The sequence below is a fragment of the Moschus berezovskii genome, chromosome 23 (assembly GCF_049115385.1).
Source record: "Moschus berezovskii isolate FMDL1 chromosome 23, NW_MosBer_1.0, whole genome shotgun sequence".
Classification (NCBI taxonomy): domain Eukaryota; kingdom Metazoa; phylum Chordata; class Mammalia; order Artiodactyla; family Moschidae; genus Moschus; species Moschus berezovskii.
The window spans coordinates 15,159,362-15,180,347 of NC_142482.1; the positions used below are offsets into that span (position 1 = coordinate 15,159,362).

The window sequence follows — 20,986 nt, forward strand, 5'->3', positions numbered from 1 at the left end:
ATTTTTCTGAATAAAAGATAAGGGATATTTCTAACCAAAATAAGAAAACGAATACAAGATATGAACAGTTACTAAAATTTGTTGGAGTGAATTTTGAAACGTTACTCTTCTAAAGCTATGAATTGTATGAATTCAAGCTTTTCAGTGATATAGAATTCATTTTTATTTGAATAACTACTTATATTTGTTCAGTTCAGTTCAGTTCAGTCGCTCAATCGTGTCTGACTCTTAGCGACCCCATGAACCACAGCACGCCAGGCCTCCCTGTCCATCACCAACTCCCGGAGTTCACTCAAACTCATGTCCATCGAGTCGGTGATGCCATCCAGCCATCTCATTCTCTGTCGTCCCCTTCTCCTCCTACCCCCAGTCGCTCCCAGCATCAGAGTCTTTTCCAGTGAGTCAACTCGTAGCATGAGGTGGCCAAAGTATTGGAGTTTCAGCTTTAGCATCAGTCCTTCCAATGAACACCCAGGATTGATCTCCTTTAGAGTGGACTGGTTGGATCTCCTTGCAGTCCAAGGGACTCTCAAGAGTCTTCTCCAGCACCACAGTTCAAAAGCATCAATTCTTCGGCGATCAGCTTTCTTCACATTCTAACTCTCACATCCATACATGACCACGGGAAAAACCATTGCCTTGACTAGACGGACCTTGGTTGGCAAAGTAATGTCTCTGCTTTTTAATATGATATCTAGGCTGGTCATAACTTTCCTTCCAAGGAGTAAGCGTCTTTTAATTTCATTGCTGCAATCAGCATCTGCAGTGATTTTGGAGCCCAAAAAAATAAAGTCTGACACTGTTTCCACTGTTTCCCCATCTATTTCCCATGAAGTGATGGGACCAGATGCCATGATCTTCGTTTTCTGTATATTTGTTACACTAATTAATTTTTGGCCTGCTGGGTTCTTGTCGCTGCTCATCGGCCTTCTCCAGTTGTGGTGGCCCACACTGTCCTTCTGAGTAGTTGTGGTACTTGGGCTTAGATATTCCTCAACACATGGGATCTTCCCGGACCAGGGCTCGAACCTGTGTCCTCTGCATTGGCAGGCGGATTCTTAACCGCTGGACCACCAAGGAAGTCCCATTAACCACTTTTAATGTAAAGTTGTTCCAGAAAATTCAGCATGTATCATAAGAGGTTTCAGCTACCCTGAGATACTTCTCTCATAGAAAAATAAATTTGAAGAAGAAAAGGTAATGAAAGAACAACTAGATGTTTAATGGTGAAATAATTTCAGATTCATGTGATACAATATAATACAATCATATCACCTATAATCTCTTGAACTTCATTCTGATTCATAGCTGGTTTCACGGCCTTGTCCCTTGAAGTAGAGGATTTTGCCCCCGTCAGGCTGTGTGTGGCCATGTATTCATTTGTGTAAAGCACTTGCATTAAATCATTGATGAACTTCTGAGGCTTGCTCTTGTTGCAACGCGCAATCTGCCATTTTTCAATCTTGAACTAAAAAATTAAAAAAAATAATAAAAATAACTGAAAAAGGAAAGGAGTATCAGAAGAAATATACTATTCATTGAATTAATACAGACCAGAAAACAAAATCAACATTCTTTATGGTGATGGCAATATATTTAATATATATATATATATATCAGGGGTTAGAGTTAGACGTTATTTTTGAGATAGATTCCCAATATTTATGAGGTATTTGTTCCAGAGTATATTCAAATTCTTGTCATGTAATCTGGATTTGGTGCTTTAAGGATTATTCCACCCTCAACCCTTCCTACTAAATAGAATAATAGCCCACGGACAACAACCACATTGTCATCCCTGAAACCTGTGAATGTGTCACCTTATATGGGAAAATCAGCTTTACAGGAGTCATTAAAGGACCTTCAGATGGGGAAAGTTGGAGAGTATGCTGGGTTATTCAGAAAGGCCCAATCTAATTACGAGACATTTTAAAATTTTACCTTTTTTACGCTTAAAATTGATGTACTTTACTGCAAGTATGAATATATATTTACATGCTGCTGCTGCCAAGTCACTTCAGTCGTGTCCGACTCTGTGTGACCCCATAGACGGAAGCCCACCAGGCTCCCCCGTCCCTGGGATTCTCCAGGCAAGAACACCGGAGTGGGTTGCCATTTCCTTCTCCATATATTTACATACACACATACATATACAATTTTATGTGTATAAATATATACACACACTTAGCAGTTTGGTACATAATAAGCACATGATAAGTGTTTGATAATAATAAAGAAAGGCTCACGTGAGCCCTTTGAACGCAGAAGAGTGGGCAAGAAAGAAGACACAGAGGAAGGAGAGACTCGAGTGAGAGGGGTTTCCCTGCTCTGACTGGCTTTGAAGACGGTGGGAGAAGACCACGAATCAGGGCATGTGGGAACATCCTTCAGTTTACAGTTGACAAGAAAACAGGGAACTCAGCTGTAGCGCCATAAGAAACTGAATTCTAGAACCCACACGGGCAGGAAACAGAGCCTTCCTGAGCCTCTAGAAAGGAAAGAACTAGCCAGCACCTTGAGTTTATAGCATTTGAGTTTGTAATATTATAAATCACTCAGTTAGTGGGATCCTGTTACATCGCAGGAGGAAACTGGTACACTAAGATTCAAGTGTTCTGAATGCTAGATTGTGAGCATTTACAGTTATTACTTGCTCTTGAAGGCATATTTTCTCAGCCTGATTCTAACAAAACTTGTACTTTTAGCTTCTGTTTCTTGATTAAGAAAAACTGGTAAAGAAGGCAAAGAATTCTGTTCAGCCAGCATGTACAGGCTGAAATTCACCTGGTCTCAATAATACAGTTTTATAACCTTTAATGCATAATTGTCCTTTTCTCACTGGTTTAAGAATTTTCTAGTTTAATAACTTCATCATTGTTCACCATTTATTTTCTAAACTGGATATTTGCTTCACAGATATTAGATTTATTATAAAAAATTGTTTTGTGTCATCAGAATATTATGATTGACCTAAAGTTCCATAAAGTGATCTGATAGGACAATGACTTTGTTGTTCTGTGATTTTCATTTTGCCTGTAACTGCACCCCAGAGAAAGACGGGACAGTCTCCCTGCTGACCTGTTTCTCATCCATCTGATGGTCTTCCTCAGCTTTCAGGGAGATGGGTGAACTGGAATCAGAGTTAGAATTACTGCACGTAGAAGCAAAGGAATCTGGTGAGGAGTTGTTCGCTGCTCTCCAGAGGGTGGATGCGGATGTGGACAGGGTTCCTCCACCCTTGAGCAGTGCCTCTGCCATACCGACCAGTTCTTCAAACTGAGTGACAGCCTGCGGTAACACTAAAATGGCAAGAACAAGTAGCGCTTTACAGATGCTTGTCATAACAGCATAGACACGTATTTTTTATTGTGTGTCTATGCACAGAAGTATATAGAACAAACTGCTAACACTTGCTACCTCTGGAAAATAAACATGATAAGAACAGTGATTGGAACACATTTACTTTTTATTACTCAATAATTTAATCATTGCTGAATAACAGTAGATCAGTGTTAAATCATTTGGTTGTTGTATCCAAATATATATGCACTACTTTGTAACTTAAAAAATGTTTTTAGAAGTTGATTCTTTTTCTAATCGCTAATGGTATTACTTGAAGGTGCTTAATCTCTTGTTTGGAGACATTACTGATTGTATCACCTTCCATCAGGCCAATTTAAGCGACAAGATTAAATAAATCGGTTTCTCACTAAATCTTCTATAATCTTAGTGTGTGATTTGTCAGGGAGTCAAATGACATCAAATTATTACAGATTTATGGCCACAATTAAAATCTATGTGTTCACATACAACAGATGGATTTTGGGAGTCAACTTGAATGCTCTCTTTGTTCCTTTTTTTAGATGGAAACTTACACATTCATAGGTTTCATGCCTCCATGTAAAATGGTCTTCTTTGTTGTTATATCTAGTTTGTTTCCTAAGGACAAATAACATTTTGTTGGAGTTGGAAGACACTTTGAACCCCGTCTAATTCAACTCCTTACTCTGCGGTTGGGGGTAATGCCTGGTAGAGTGGCGAAAATACTGGAACTTTTTTGTACTTTTCTAAGCATATATTGAGCTACATAATCTTTAGAATTATAGATGATTAAATACCTGAACATCAGATATAGTGATGATATGTCCAAATCAGTACATTTACTACTATGTTAATAGAAAAATAATAGGAAAAAACTTGCTAAAGAAGAAAACCTTATTCTATACTTTTCAACTAACATTTGCTAAGCACCTCTCATGCGATAGCCAGTTGCTCTATCAGCAATTATTTATTGAGCACTTAATAACATCAGACATTTAGCTGGTTTTTATTCTGCGCCAGGCGCTATTTTGGGAACTTCCTGGTGTTCGTTCATTTGCTCCTCATTGCAATTCTTCAAGAAAGTATTAATGTAATATTATCACTACCCGCAATTTACAGATGAGGACAATGAGGCAAGAGAGGTTAAATAGCCCATCAGGGTCTACTCAGTGAAAAGAAGAGCCAGCATTCAGATTAGCACTCTGCCAACCCCCTGCTGGAAACCACAATGTTACATGGACTCAGCATTTGCTCACCACTCTGGTAGGTGCGAGGAATGAAACCGGGAGCAAAGCTAGAGGTGATCCTAGCCTTTTGGAACTGGGACAGGTGGGGAGCACTGTTTACCTAACACTGCTGTGTGTAAGCATTTGGCCTGCCTCAAAAGAAATCTGACCGCCAGTCCTAAACCCCACCCACCACCCCCAGTTCCTGGGAAGTAATCTCTATACCCTTGAATTTCTTCAGCAATAGCAGGAGTGTCACGGTGAGCCCCTCGGAACACATCTGATTTATGTTTATGCTAAGGAGTTTCTCAGGGTGGGGACAATCATACAGCCTAGTTTTAGAGCAAAAGCTGGCCATGGCCAGAAACCCAGAAAGACCTAGAGCCTGAGTTCAACCCTGTGAGCCGCCAATCAATCAATTATGCTTACATTATAATGAACCTTCAGTTGAAAACTTTGGACGCCCAAGCTCAGAGAGCTTCCTGGGTGGACAGTCCTCTGTGTGTATTATTGTAACATATAGACTAGGAGGTAATGGATCCTGAGGACAGAAATTTTTCACTTGGAAACTGATCACACTCTGCCCTGTAGGTCTCTTCCAACTTTGGCTAGTTCTAATTTGTATTCTTTCCATGTAATGAGTGTAACCATGAGTATCACAGCTTTTGGTGAATTTAATGTCTTTGGCAAATTACTGAACCTGAGAGTGGTTTTCGAAAACCCCTAAATTTGCAGTTGGTATCAGGTGTCTTAGCAGACTTGGCCATCTAGAAGACAGTGCACTTAACTTTGCGGTTTGGGTAACTCAAGGTGCATGCAAAGAAATGAAAAATTGAGTTGTTAAGACCACTGCCTCTCCTCTAAGGGAAGGGGCACAGAGGGTTTCTCTGGGGCAGTCAAGAGTTACCTGAGAGCTGTGGACTGAGCAGGAATTAAATACCTGGAGGTCATCAGGAGCATAGGAAACAGAAAAACACAAGTTCTGTATTTAAGGAAGTGCAAGAAGGCCAAAGCTTGACTGTAAGGAGAAAAAGGGAATTCCTATAAAGTGAGTTTTAGAAAACATTCACTGCTTTTTCCAATAATGAAAGCTGTACATGTTCATCAGAATATATCCTTCTTGCCAATTCTATCTCTGTATCTTTGTCTGTACTCATGTATTTCTTTTGTATAATTGGGTCTGTGCTACATCCACAGCATTGTATCACGGATCTTTTTTTTTTTTCCAATTAAGACCATACATTGAATATTTTACCTATTTTATTAAACCTTCGAAAATATGATCTTTTGAGGTATAATTTGCTTAGCATCAAAAGCAAGATCTTACATGAAGTCTGAACAGGATATAAGTAGGTATGAGTTTGACCAAAGGATAAACCCAGTTAGCACACACTAAACAGGAGATGGCAAGAGTGAACGTCGACATTCTAGGAATCAGTGAACTAAAATGGACTGGAATGGGTGAATTTAACTCAGATGACCATTATATCTACTACTGTGGGCAGGAATCCCTTAGAAGAAATGGAGTAGCCATCATGGTGAACAAAAGAGTCCGGAATGCAGTACTTGGATGCAATATTAAAAATGACAGGATGATTTCTGTTCGTTTCCAAGGCAAACCATTCAATATTACAGTAATCCAGGCCTATGCCCCAACCAGTAATGCTGAAGAAGCTGAAGTTAATCGGTTCTATGAAGACCTACAAGACCTTTTAGAACTAACACCCAAAAAAGATGTCCTTTTCATTATAGGGGACTGGAATGCAAAAGTAGGAAGTCAAGAAACACCTGGAGTAACTGGCAAATTTGGCCTTGGAGCACGGAATGAAGCAGGGCAAAGGCTAATAGAGTTTTGTCAAGAGAATTCACTGGTCATAGCAAACACCCTCTTCCAACAACACAAGAGAAGACTCTACACATGGACATCACCAGATGGTCAACACCGAAATCAGATTGATTATATTCTTTGCAGCCAAAGATGGAGAAGCTGTATACAGTTAGCAAAAACAAGACCAGGAGCTGACTGTGGCTCAGATCATGAACTCCTTATTGCGCAGTTCAGACTTAAATTGAAGAAAGTAGGGAAAACCACTAGACCATTCAGATATGACCTCAATCAAATCCCTTATGATTATACAGTGGAAGTGAGAAATAGATTTAAGGGACTAGATCTGATAGATAGAGTGCCTGATGAACTCTGGATGGAGGTTCGTGACATTGTACAGGAGACAGGGAACAAGACCATCCCCATGGAAAAGAAATGCAAAAGAGCGAAATGGCTGTCTGAGGAGGCCTTACAAATAGCTGTGAAAAGAAGAGAAGCGAAAAGCAAAGGAGAAAAGGAAAGATATAAGCATCTGAATGCAGAGTTCCAAAGAATAGCAAGGAGAGATAAGAAAGACTTCCTCAGTGATCAATGCAAAGAAATAGAGGAAAACAACAGAATAGGAAAAACAAGAGACCTCTTCAAGAAAATTAGAGATTCCAAGGGAACATTTCATGCAAAGATGGGCTGGATAAAGGCCAGAAATGGTATGGACCTAACAGAAGCAGAAGATATTAAGAAGAGGTGGCAAGAATACACAGAAGAACTGTACAAAAAAGATCTTCCCGACCAAGATAGTCACGATAACGTGATCACTGACCTAGAGCCAGACATCTTGGAATGTGAAGTCAAGTGGGCCTTAGAAAGCATCACTACTAACAAAGCTAGTGGAGGTGATGGAATTCCAGTTGAGCTATTACAAGTCTTGAAAGATGATGCTGTGAAAGTGCTGCACTCAATATGCCAGCAGATTTGGAAAACTCAGCAGTGGCCACAGGACTGGAAGAGGTCAGTCTTCATTCCAATCCCAAAGAAAGGCAATGCCAAAGAATGCTCAAACTACCGCATAATTGCCCTCATCTCACACGCTAGCAAAGTCATGCTCAAAATTCTCCAAGCCAGGCTTCAGCAATATGTAAACCGTGAACTCCCAGATGTTCAAGCAGGTTTTAGAAAAGGCAGAGGCACCAGAGATCAAATTGCCAACATCCGCTGGATCATGGAGAAAGCAAGAGAGTTTCAGAAAAACATCTATTTCTGCTTCATTGACTATGCCAAAGCCTTTGACTGTGTGGATCACAATAAACTGTGGAACATTCTGAAAGAGATGGGAATCCCAGAGCACCTGACCTGCCTCTTGAGAAACCTGTATGCAGGTCAGGAAGCAACAGTTAGAACTGGACATGGAACTGGACATGGACTGGTTCCAAATAGGAAAAGGTGTACGTCAAGGTTGTATATTGTCACCTTGCTTATTTAACTTATATGCAGAGTACATCATGAGGAACGCTGGGCTGGAAGAAGCACAAGCTGGAATCAAGATTGCTGGGAGAAATATCAATAACCTCAGATATGCAGATGACACTACCCTTATGGCAGAAAGTGAAGAGGAACTCAAAAGCCTCTTGATGAAAGTGAAAGAGGAGAGTGAAAAGGTTGGTTTGAAGCTCAACATTCAGAAAACAAAGATCATGGCATCTGGTCCCATCACTTCATGGGAAATAGATGGAAAAACAGTGGAAAGAGTGTCAGACTTCGTTTTTTTGGGCTCCAAAATCACTGCAGATGCTGATTGCAGCCATGAAATTAAAAGACGCTTGCTCCTTGGAAGGAAAGTTATGACCAACCTTGATAGTATATTAAAAAGCAGAGACATTACTTTGCCAACCAAGGTCCGTCTATTCAAGGCAATGGTTTTTCCCGTGGTCATGTATGGTTGTGAGAGTTGGACTGTGAAGAAGGCTGATCGCCGAAGAATCGATGCTTTTGAACTGTGGTGTTGGAGAAGACTCTTGAGAGTCCCTTATACTGCAAGGAGATCCAACCAGTCCATTCTAAAGGGGATCAATCCTGTATGTTCATTGGAGGGACTGATGCTAAAGCTGAAACTGCAATACTTTGGCCACCTCATGCGACGAGTTGACTCACTGGAAAAGACTCTGATGCTGGGAAAGGTTGGGGGCGGGAGGAGAAGGGGACGACGGAGAATGAGATGGCTGGATGGCATCACCGACTCTGTGGACATGAGTTTGAGTGTACTCCAGGAGTTGGTGATGGACAGGGAGGCCTGGCGTGCTGTGATTCATGGGGTCGCGGAGAGTCGGACACGACTGAGCGACTGAACTGAACTGAACTGAATATGTTCATAGAATGTTTCCGTCTGCCCAGAAGGTTGCCTCATGTTCTTTCCAAATTAATTCCTGGACTTACCTCAAAAGCAACCACCAATATGACTTCTTAACCTGTTCTAGAAGTCCATATAAATGGATACAAGTGGCATATTCTCCTTTTTTTGGTCAGATTTTTGTTCTGCGTAATGTTTTGAGATTCATTCATGTTGTGTCAGTTATTCATTCTTTTTTTAGGAGGATGAATATTATTTATTTTTATTGAATTATAGTTTGTTTATTTATTGAAGTATAGTTGATTGACTTGAGAGTCCCTTGGACTGCAAGGAGATCAAGCCAGTCATTCTTAAAGGAAATCAACCCTAAATATTCAATGGAAGGACTGATGCTGAAGCTGAAGCTCTAGTACTTTGGTCACCTTATGTGAAGAGCCAACTCATTGGAAATGACCTTGATGCTGGGAAAGATTGAGGGCAAAAAGAGGAGAGGGCAACAGAGGATGAGATGGTTGGATAGCATCACCAACTAAATGGGCATGAATTTGAGCAAACTCCAGGAAACAGTGAAGGACAGGGAAGCCTGGCATGCTGCAGTCTGTGGGGTCACTAAGAGTTGGACGTAGTGACTGAGCAACATCAACAAATAGTTGATTTACTGTTTCAGGTGTATAGCAAAGTGATTCAGTTATACACACACACACACACACACATATATATTCATTCATTCTTTTCCAATTAAACATACACTTTAAGGATTTCCTAATATTTCAAGGTATTGATTCCTGTAATTTATTTAAATGCTCCTTTTTTTTTTCTTTTTGGAATTTAAGTTGCTTCAATTTTTCTTGATTATAGACAACATTCTTATGAACCATTTACCAGAGACATCTATATATGTATCTCTGATCATATCAATAACTACAAATTCCTGAAAGCATAACAATAAACTCAGAGATATAAATGTTTCTAAGACTCAGTCAATATTGCTGAATGGCTCTCCAGAATCTTCCAACTTACATGCCCATTAGTAAAGTATGGAGTCAGTCATGTCACTGCACTATCAACAAGAGATGTTCATTATTAACAACTATCTTCACTATTTTGATAGCTAAAATTTTAGAATAGACTTATGGACATGGGGAGAGGGGAGGAAAGGGTGAGATGTATGGAAAGAGTAATGTGGAAACTTAAATGACCATATGTAAAATAGATAGCCACCGGGAATTTGCTGTATGGCTCAGGGAACTCAAACAGGGGCTCTGTATCAAACTAGAGGGGTGAGATAGGGAGGAAGATGGGAGGGAGAGTCAAAGGGAGGGGATATATGTATTCAGTTCAGTTCAGTTCAATTGCTCAGTCGCGTCCGACTCTGCGACCCCATGAATCACAGCATGCCGGGCTCCTGTGTCCAACACCAACCCCCGGAGTTCACTCAAACTCATGTCCATAGAGTCGGTGATGCCATCCAGCCATCTCATTCTCTGTTGTCCCCGTCTCCTCCCACCCCCAAACCTTACTAGCATCAGACTCTTTTCCAATGAGTCAACTCGTCGCATGAGGTGGCCAAAGTATTGGAGTTGGATTTCCTTGCAGTCCAAGGGACTCTCAAGAGTCTTCAACACCACAGTTCAAAAGCATCAATTCTTCGGCACTCAGCTTTCTTCACAGTCCAACTCTCACATCCATACATGACCACTGGAAAAACCATAGCCTTGACTAGACGGACCTTTGTTGGCAAAGTAATGTCTCTGCTTTTTAATATGCTATCTACCTATGGCTGATTTGTGTTGAGGTTTGACAGAAAACAACAAAATTCTGTAAAGCAACTACCCTTCAATAAAAAAATTAATTAAAAAAATTTAGTACAACTTAAATTGCAATTATTTTATTATTGTGAAGTTAAATATTTATTTATTGATTATTTGAACTTACCCTATGAGATAGCTATTAGACCAAGGAATGTTAGTACTTTTTCTATTTTATAATATGCTAGATGGTTTTTGTAAAGTGCTTATAGGAGTGAACTCCGGGAGTTGGTGATGGACAGGGAGGCCTGGCGTGCTGTGATTCATGGGGTCGCAAAGAGTTGGACACGACAGTGACTGAACTGAACTGAGTGCATTATAAGCACAAAGTATTAGCTTTGCTTTTATTATTAATTTCTTTCTGTCTTAAGCACTTTAACCTTTAATTTGTCATCAGTTACAATTATTTTTCCTAGAGTGTTTAATTTTAGTATGTTTTATAAGCAGACACATATTTTAAGTTTTTATTTTAGTTAAAAGTAGTAGTCTTGTCCCTAATATACTATTTATTTGTTTAGAAAGCCATTCAGATCAGTTAAATATTCACTCACATATTTCATACAGTCTAAACATCTCTCCACATGTCAGCTTTCTTTCTCCCTGTATATATATTTTTTCTAACCTTTAATGGAAAAGTTTAAACACACACACACAAAATAGTAAACTCTCACGCACTCCATGCCCCAGTTCCAACTCATGGCCAATCTTACTACACCTGTACCTCCATCCACTTTCTCCTCACCTGCAAAATTACTTCAAGCAAATCACAGCCATCATTTCATCTGTAAATATTTTTGTGTATATCACCGAAGGTCAGAAATTAAAAAAAATATATATATATATATATAACCATAACACCATTGTCACAACCAGAAACACTTAGCAATAGTTTTTGAATATCATTAAAAAACAAACCAGCAAATGTTCAGATTTCTCCTTGTTGTTGTCTTTGTCGTTTTCAGTTTGTTTGAATCAGAATCCAAATAAAGTCCACATATTACAATTCGCTGGGTTTCCAAAGTGGTGCAGTGGTAAAGAATCTGCCTGCCAATACAGGAGATGCAGGAGACGCAGGTTCGCTCTCTAGGTCAGAAAAATCCCCTGGAGGAGGAAATGGCAACCCACTCCAGTACGCTTGCCTGGAGAATTCCGTAGGTAGAGGAGCCTGGAGGCTGCATTCCTCGGTGGCACACATTTGGACAGAACTAAGCACACACGCTAATACAGTCCGTTGCTGTCTCTTACAAACTATGCTTCTCCTTTCCCTCTTCTAGTTTTTCCCTTGTGATTTATAGTTGTTTTTCATCGTTGTTCAGTCACTCAGTAGTGTCTGACTCTTTGTGACCACATGGACTGCAACACACATGGCTATTAGTTGAAGAAACTGAGTCCTTTGGCCTGTAGGGTTTCCTACAGTCTGGCTTCTGCTGATCGCACCCTTAAGAGAGTGTTTCACATATTCATTTGTTCCTTGTTGCTACTGCTACTGCTAAGTCACCTCAGTCATGTCCGACTCTGTGCGACCCCATAGACGGAAGCCCACCAGGCTCCCCCATCCCTGGGATTCTCCAGGCAAGAACACAGGAGTGGGTTGCCATTTCCTTCTCCAATGTGTGAAAGTGAAAAGTGAAAGTGAAGTTGCTCAGTCATGTCCAACCCTTAGCGACCCCACGGACTGCAGCCTACCAGGCTCCTCCATCCATGGGATTTTCTAGGCAATAGTACTGGAGCGGCTTGCCATTGCCTTCTCCGTTGTTCCTTGTACTTGGTGTAAATTGGTAGTTAGATCTAAAGGCTTGTAAGTTAAAAACACTTCCAGCAGAGGGCATTGAATGAATGACAACCTTTAGTTGTAATATTAGCAGTCACTAATTTTTATGCTAAAGCTGAAACTCCAATACTTTGGCCACCTCATGCGACGAGTTGACTCACTGGAAAAGACTCTGATGCTGGGAGCGATTGGGGGTGGGAGGAGACAGGGACGACAGAGAATGAGGTGGCTGGATGGCATCACCGACTCGATGGACAGGAGTTTGAGTGAACTCCGGGAGTTGGTGATGGACAGGGAGGCCTGGCGTGCTGTGGTTCATGGGGTCGCTAAGAATCGGACACGACTGAGCGACTGAACTGAACTGAATGATCACTGCCTAGATTCATTAAATCATAAGGGGTTATGAAATGGTGATATCCTAATTCTTTTCTTCTTCATTTAGCTAGAATTCTTCTACCAAGGGAAACTTTCTCTCATCAACTATTTGGTTACCCTGAGCTTAATTTCTATAATAATGGAAGGATAAACACTTGATTTTTCAGTCTGTATTTGCCAGTTTTCAAAACAATGAGTTGGTTCTTTCAGACGGTCATTAAGTTTTCTCTCTTTTGAATGAACTCATGCATGTAAACACACATGGAAACCAATTGCCATGGTCATTATTATTGATGCTTCAATGATAATTTTTGGCCAGTAGGAACCTCTTCCAGTTGACATGTTCACATGGTCTTTGCTGACCTCCTTCCTTCCCAATAGGACAACCTTTTCATCTGTATTTCCCTTCAAAGCTCCTGACAAGGCTCATCTTGTCCATTTCCTGGGCAAGTTCTGGAATCAGCTGTTTCTCCAGGGAAGTCCAGCTCCTTTTAGTGGGAAACAGTATTTTGAGACTGTAACCCAGGTGCCGGAAGTGTTCTTTGCTATTGGTTTCTTGTTTCAAGGCCTCTTCAGTGAATATTATTAGAAAATATGCATTATTAATTTTCAAGAATAAAATTCATTTTGTGTTGAAACACATTCAAATTCAGAACATGCAGTTTTAATTTAAACTCGACAGTTATGTTTTTAGTATGCCATATGGTGTGAAATGGGAGCCTAACTTAAACCTGCCCCTCCCCCAACACTGGAATGTCAGTTTGCCCAGCATCCTTCGTTGAATAATTCATCCTTATCCGAAACGGATTGCAGGACTCACTAGGTAGTAAATTGCCAGGCTCACTATGAAATGAAAATGCAGGACTCCCTGTTCAATGCTTCTTCAGAATTTGAATCTGGTGACAGCAACGCCGTTAACAAGCGTGTGGGGCTTTCCTAGGAGCAGAGCTCTGTGTGGCTGTGCTGGTTGCCGCACAGCCAGAAGCAAATACTCTATGCACTTGCCTTGCCAGCCTCTGCTCTGAAAGCTTTGCATGTCACCCAGGACAGTCCTTTCATCATTTCCATTTATCTCACATTCATCTACACAGCTAGTAGGTGGCAGAGCCAGGGTTTGAACCCAGGTGGTTTGATCCCTCTAAACCATGCCGGTGTGCCGTAGTGGCTCCGGGACATTTCTTCTCTGTATGGAAGGTATTATCTGGGAATGTGTGTTCTGTTCCATTGATCTGCTGGCTCTTGTCCTAGCAAATTGCTTGGAATTATCAGAACCACATGGTTTCATGTTGACAGTATGCCCTCAGATTCTTTTTCAGAATATTCTTACTTGGTTTTGCCTATTAATTCTTTCAGGTTAACTTAAGAATAATTATTGTCAAATTATCCCAAAGATAAAAACCCAAACAAAGCAATTATTGACATTTTGAGTGGGATTCCATTCAAACTAGGCGTTATTTGGGGATGAACTGGCATCTTCTCATCTATGAATTCGAGGTCTTTCTATTCAGATGTGTGTTTTTCTTTTTTTTTAAATTTTATTTGTTTATTTATGGCCGCACTGAGTCTTTGTTGCTGCACGTGGGCCTTCTCTAGCGGTGGAGAGTGGGAGCCACTCTCCAGTTGTGGTGTGTGGGCTTCTCTCGTTGTGGAGCATGGGTTCCAGAGGGCAGGCTCACTAACTGTGGTGCACCAGCCTCATTGTCCTGAGGCAGGTGGGGTCTTCTAGTCCAGGGATCGAACCAGTGTCCACTGCATTAGCAGGAGGCTCCTTAACCACTGGGCCATCAGGGAAGTCCAGATCTGTGTATTTCTCTGTTGCGGTTTTGATTTCCCATCATAGATCCTACACATTCTGTGCTCAGTTGCTCAGCTGTGTCTGACTCTTTGTGACCCTATGGACTGTAGCCCTCCAGGCTCCTCTGTCCATGGGATTTCCAAGGCAAGAATACTGGAGCAGGTTGCTATTTCCTCCTCCAGGGGATCTTCATCTTCCCAACCCAGGGACTGAAACGGTGCCTCCTGTGTCTCCTGCATCTCCTACATTGGCAGGTGGACTCTTTACCACTGAGCCACCTGGGAAGCCAACACATTTCTTGTTAGGGTAACTAGTAGATATTTTATAGCTATTTGTAATTAATATGTGTAGATTCTTTTTATTTTTTTAGGGATATAACCAGCAGTTTCTGATCTTTAAGAAAATTACTGATTTTTAAAAAAATGGTAGCTGTTAGATTCGGGGTACCTATTATGTACTAGGCATTTATTTTTTAAATACAATAAGGCTTATAATGAAAAATAGAAGTCCTCTGCCCTACTGCTACCACTCTGGATTACCTAGTGCTTTAGAGGGAGAATTTCTAATTCATTTATCTGTTTCTCTGGTCACTACCAACACAGTCTTTAATAATAATAATAAGCATAACCAACTGTTCTTTGATTTTTTTCAGATTCATACAATTGGTTACTGACTTTCGACTATGTCATCTCTCAGTCATCTCTCTCTGGGAACCCCCTCCACCTCTGAACCAGCTGCTTCCGGCCAACTGTGGAGCTGTTCCCCTGGAGTGTCCCCTCACTATTAGTCTGGGGCTACTCTCTGTCCCTCTCCTGAACTGGACCACCATTTTCAGACTGACTTTCTACATCCACTCTCTCATTTAGAGGAACACACCCTCCCTTAATTTCTGCAAAAGGAAGCACAGGAAGAACACTGAGCCTTTGTAAGTGTGACAGTGTCATTATTTTGCCCTCACACTTGGTTGATGGTTTCACTGGGTATAGAAGTCTAGGTTTAAATCATTTCTCCTCAGAATGTTAAAGGCATTGCTCCATTGCCTTGGAACTTCCAGTTTGCTGGTGAGAAGTCCAACGTCATCTGACCCCCAAGTCTTAGCAGGTAACATGCTTGCTCCCTCTGAAAGCTTCTGGATCTTCTCTTCCTGGTGTTCTGAAATTTCACATTATTGTGCCTTAAATAAGCCTTTTTGCTTTTGGTAGCGTGCTGTGATTAATGGGGTCGCAAAGAGTCAGACACGACTGAGCGACTGAACTGAACTGAACTGAGCATCTTTTAGTCTAGTCTTTCAGTTCTAGAAGTCTACTGTATTTAAGATAATTTCTCCCTCTTCTCTCTCCTCTCTATCAGGACCTCTTCTCTTTGGATGTTTGACCTCCTGGACTCATTCTCTGTTTCTCCTAATCTTGTTTATTTCCCTTTTCTTAGTCTCCTTGTTGCGATATCTACAAGATTTTCTTAACTTTCATTTTCAGACATTTATTGATGTCTTTGACTGTTCCTTCCTTAAACCACGCTGTTTCACGGAGCCTCCCTCCGCTCCCTGCATTTTCTCTGTTTCCTGTGACCTTACTTTACCCTTTGTTTCGGTCTCTGTATTACATGTTAGAGGAGTTCCTCCAGTGATCACACCCCTTCCCTCAACTGTGCCCAGTGTCCCTGAGTTCATGGCTTTGGATCAAACTCTCCTAAGAGAACACACCCGTCCTGTGCTGTGGGAAGGGTGGAAGTTGCTGTCTGCACAGGAAAAATGTGAGACTTTGGGTCCTGAAGGGTTTTGATGTAGTTTTTCAATGACTCTTCCAGTTTTCACACTATGAAGACTAACATCATCCCTTTCTCAAGTACAGTTCTAAGCCTTCTGTAGTTCTGGGCTGTGACGTGGCTTCCTTCCTTTGAATTCCTCTTCCTCAGCCCCTGCCCGTACCTCCCCCACTCCGTCACAGGCACTGAGCTTTCCGATTTCTCCAGATGGAGTCAGTTACCACTCATCCACCTGCTCTCAGCTTCTCAAATTTTACTGGCATCTTTTCTCTGCTGTGGTCTCCTTTTGAGTTTTCTTGGTCCTTGTGGTTTTATGCATTTTAAGTTTCTTTTTTATAGGATTTCAAGAAAAGAGGGAGATTCACACATTTAACTTAAGCTTTGTTAAAAATCAGAAACAAAGGGAAACCAGCCTTGAAAATTCCCCAAGCAGACAAAAACCAGTTAATCACACAAACAAGGCTTAATTTAGCTTGTTTTGCAAGACTTAACTTGTCCTGGGCCATTTCTTGTTTTCATCTCTGAAAAATCATAAACAAAACTTGAACTGCTTCCCAAGGTTGATATGCGGCAACCACTGACCAATTCCCTGCCATTAAAAAAAATTCTAATATTATAACCAATATCATAAAGAAGTATAAACAGTCACTGCTTTCTTACTTATACAAGTGGCTTTATAAAAATATACCCGAGCCTCATTCCATATTCTGATTTGAGTGCTCCTGATTTGCAAACTGTCTTTTTGATGTGAGTACAATAAACTTTTAATGATTACTATTTTAGTGATTCATTAGTTTTACTTTGCCTATGTCTGAAACTTTGACAGCTTTCTACTACATTTAAATGAACCTCAGCAAAACTTAATTGAGTTTTCCTTCTTTACTGAAATCTCTTTAGTTACTAGAGATGAGTTTTCAACTAAGGCATTATTTTTCCTGGGTATATATTCACCCTTTACATATAGTAACAATTTAATAGCATTCTGTACAGAAGAGAGATTACTTCTTTCCTTTTCTATCTTACTGTGCTGGCGAGCTGTGGTCCACAAGATGTGTTTCAAATGTTTAACCTGTGCACGTAGAGCGCACACACATCTGCCATTCTGAATGTCTAGAATGGCATATATGTTCTGCCATATTTCTTAGTTAGTAGGCTTTATAGACAGAAAAACTGATTCTTAGTTCAAAGAAGAATACTGCTGAGCAAAAGATGACTAACCACCGTGCACTCCTCTCTCAGATCCCTTTCTTACTTGGATTATACAAGAAATTTCAACTTTTTGATATCGTCCTAGTTCCCAACTATAGATTCACAAGGAGACCTACTATGACCCACATTATTTTAAAACACACATGCTCTCTCTCAAATCCCCATCCTCCTTGATCATCTATTTTTTTCCATAGCTTTTTCCGCTAGCTAACATATCATATAATTTATTTAATTACTATTTTTCATGATCTTGATTGCTTGCCTCACTGGAATGCGAGTTTCACGAGAGCAGAGATCTTTTGCTATTTTGTTCACTGGGTTTTCCTAGGCACTTACAGCAGTGCATGATATATAGAGGACTTTATAAATATTGGCTGAATGAAGACATGCATGCACGGATACTGCATGTTAGCAGTTCCTGACTCTTCCTGTTGCCTGAAGTCCAGCCAATAGACAACTTTACTTTGGTTTCCAGGAGTACATTCCAGTGTGTGCACATGTTGGGGGGCAGACAATATTAAATATGGAATAGAGGGAATAGAGTTGTAAATACCAAAGAGGAAGCAAAGCAAGGGAAGGGGACAAACAATGCTGTGAGGAAAGAGACGCTGATGGTTCAAATGGAGAGAGTTGTCAGGGCACTAATGAATTTAGAGTGAAGTCTTGAAGTATGTGGAGGTGCAAACCACATGGATATCTGGGCAAGGAACATCCCAGGCCAAGGAGAAAGCTGGTACGGAGACCCTGAAGTCAGATCACCTCTGATGTATTCAGAAGGAAAACAGTGGTCCAGGGAGAGTTGAATCACAAAGACGGATGGGGAGAGAATAGAAAACAAGTCCAGAAAGGTAGGTGGTGGGGAGGTGCCTGGATCATGTAAGGACTCTAGATCATAAAACTGACCTTGGTTCTTCCCTCTGTGAGGTGGACGCGCACCAAAGAGTTTTCAGAGAGGAACGGCGTGAGCTGGCCTACAAGGAGCAGCGTTATAACTGCTGCATATTGAGAGGGGTCTGCACAGGAGCATGAGCAAAAGCGCAAGACCAGGGAGAAAGCCACCATGATAGCCTGGATGAGAGATGCTGGTGATCTGGACTAGTCTAAACCGGAGATATTTTGAAAGGGAAGTTAGTAGGATTTGCCAAGAGACTGAATGTAGGATGTAAAAGAACTGCAAGATAGCATCGTGATTTTTGACTTGAGAAACTTTAACTATGCAGTCAGCATTAACCAAGACAAGGAAGAAGGAAATACAGGAGCAGGTGGAGGGGAAGGCTGGGCACATGGACGGGACAGGCTGACCTGAGATACCTGCCAGTCATGTAAATACAGTCAGACAGTGAGTCGGGAGCTCAAGGGAGCAGTCTAGGCTGGAGATACATCTGAGAATCACAGTTACTGTTGACTTTAACACAACAGAATTGGACATGATTCCCAGGGAGTGCAGGCAGACAGAAAAGAAAAGAGCCCAAGGGCTGAGCCTGGGCATCATCAGATATTTGGAGGGTAAAATGATGAAATGAGGCAGACACACAGACCGGGGTGGAAAGCTCAGCAGCGCATGAAGAAACAGGTGTCCTTGAAGCCAAGGGAGGAGAGGTAGCCAAGGTGTCGAAAGTAGCAGGAACTTAATGGGACCCTTCAGAAATGACCTTTGTGGTTAGCAATATGGACTATTGTCAGCTGAACCGTGTACCACCCCCCACAAAAGATGCTGAAGTCTAACCTCCAAAATCTTAGAGTGTGACCTTATTTGGAAATAGGATCTTACAGATGTAATCAAGTTAAAATGAGGTAGGCCTTAATCCAAAATGACTGACGTCCTTATAAAAAGGAAAACTGCCAAAACCTCACCAGGAAAAACCATCAGTTATAAAAATGCAACATTTAAGATGTAAAAAATAAAGAGAGAATAGCTTCTTGGTGGAATAAATATCTTATTTCCATTCACATGTCCCCGTTTCTACTTAAAACTAAGAAGCCTTCAACTTAATCAATAATTGTAGGAAGGCATCTGAGCCATCACTGTGTCGATCTAGCTCACCACATTGTTCTGTCTCCTGCCATTTCTGCCTCCCAGAATACTGCAAGATTGTCTTCTTTATTTCCACGGCCACAGCCCCACGCGAGGCTGCCATCCTGCTAGTATGAGGACTGGAACACCTTTCAGAGTGGTTCTTCCCCACTTTCCTTTCTATGCTCCTTGTACTCTTTCTGTACACAGCAGCCAGAGGGATCTATTTTCAAAATACACTATGTGTTTGCTGTTTTATGTTGGAAAGAATGCTTTCCAACGCAGAATATAATTCAGCTGTAAAAATAGTGCATGACGCTGAACTACAAATGGAAAAAATAATTAAAAAAATAAACACTTAAACCTAATACATTAATAGGTTCTGCCAAAAGGCATTATACCGGGGCAGTTTTAATTTTCTTGGGCCTATCTTTCTCCTTTGTAAGTCTTCAATGGAATGTAATTATTTTCCACTCCTCCCAACTCTAAATCTGAAATGTAATATATGGAATCTTTAATTCCAGTGATTCTATAAGGGATCACCACACTCCCCATTTTCTATTGCTTCGTTAACAGAGGGGAACGAGATAAGTACGTCGTGAACACATTGACCTATCTCTTGTCTAACTGATCTTTTCTGTCTAGGCCTATGTTAAATGCTCAGTAAATATTTGTTGGACATTATTAAATGAATACAACATTTGGTATTTTGTAGGAATAATCTAAAATTTTCTAAGCAATAAACTGAGGCTTTGATAGAGTGTATTCATGTTAAATTGTATAATCATCGATTTTCTTAAACTGTAGTTTTTAACTTTTTCTCTAAGGCACTGATTTTTTCATTCTTGACAACTGATTTTAATACTTTTTACTCATCAAGTATTTTTCCTTTTATCTAAAAATATCAATTTTCTCTAGGTTTACCTTGCAGCATGACCAAAGACTGTCGAAGGCGGCTGTTTTCTTTCCGGATGTTTGTTAGTTTTTGTTTCAGGCTTTTTATTTTTGTGCACAATTCCTCCTTTGACAGTTCTGCTAGAGGCTCTTCATCCTCACTGGAGCTTTCACCAGGCAGAAAGGCATTTCCCGAATATGGGTCTCTCTAAAATACAAGGCAGGCACAACAAAAGCATCAAGGCAGCTTTGTGGTTTATCCTGTGTTCTGGATGCTGCTGGGACTTAATCAGACCTACAGCCTCCTGCTCTCCCAGGAGGGAGCTGGGTCCTAGCGAGCGATCTAGCCTCAGCCTGGTCCTCCACCATCCAGGGGAACTCAGAGTAAGGGAGGACATCAAAGCTTCACACAAGTCTTTCTCAAAACAGTCATCAGGATTCTGACTTTCAGTTTAATGTCAGTGAAAAACACAAAGTAGAAAAACAGTATAACAGAGCAGAAACAACCAGCGTGCTATTCAGATCTTCATAACTCATCCACATCCTCCAGTTTTCTCCCATTGCCTCATCCTCAGCCTCTCTGTCGAGACTAAGCCATGAGGCCAATTTGGGGGTTTATTCCACCAGAGAAAGGAGAGAG

At 40.9% G+C, this 20,986-nt stretch overlaps 1 protein-coding gene across 2 annotated transcripts in view; it reads right to left on the reverse strand.

The window, feature by feature from the left end:
• Nucleotides 1–20,986, reverse strand: part of BEND6 (BEN domain containing 6) — a 70,242-nt gene that overhangs the window by 24,576 nt on the left and 24,680 nt on the right. For both annotated transcript variants that reach the window (XM_055407102.2, XM_088831068.1), the window contains exons 3-5: nucleotides 20,377–20,554; nucleotides 3,079–3,299; nucleotides 1,276–1,468 (exon numbers count right to left, since the gene is read on the reverse strand). In XM_055407102.2, the coding sequence (XP_055263077.1) occupies nucleotides 1,276–1,468; nucleotides 3,079–3,299; nucleotides 20,377–20,554 (592 nt within the window). The remainder of the gene's footprint in view (nucleotides 1–1,275; nucleotides 1,469–3,078; nucleotides 3,300–20,376; nucleotides 20,555–20,986) is intronic.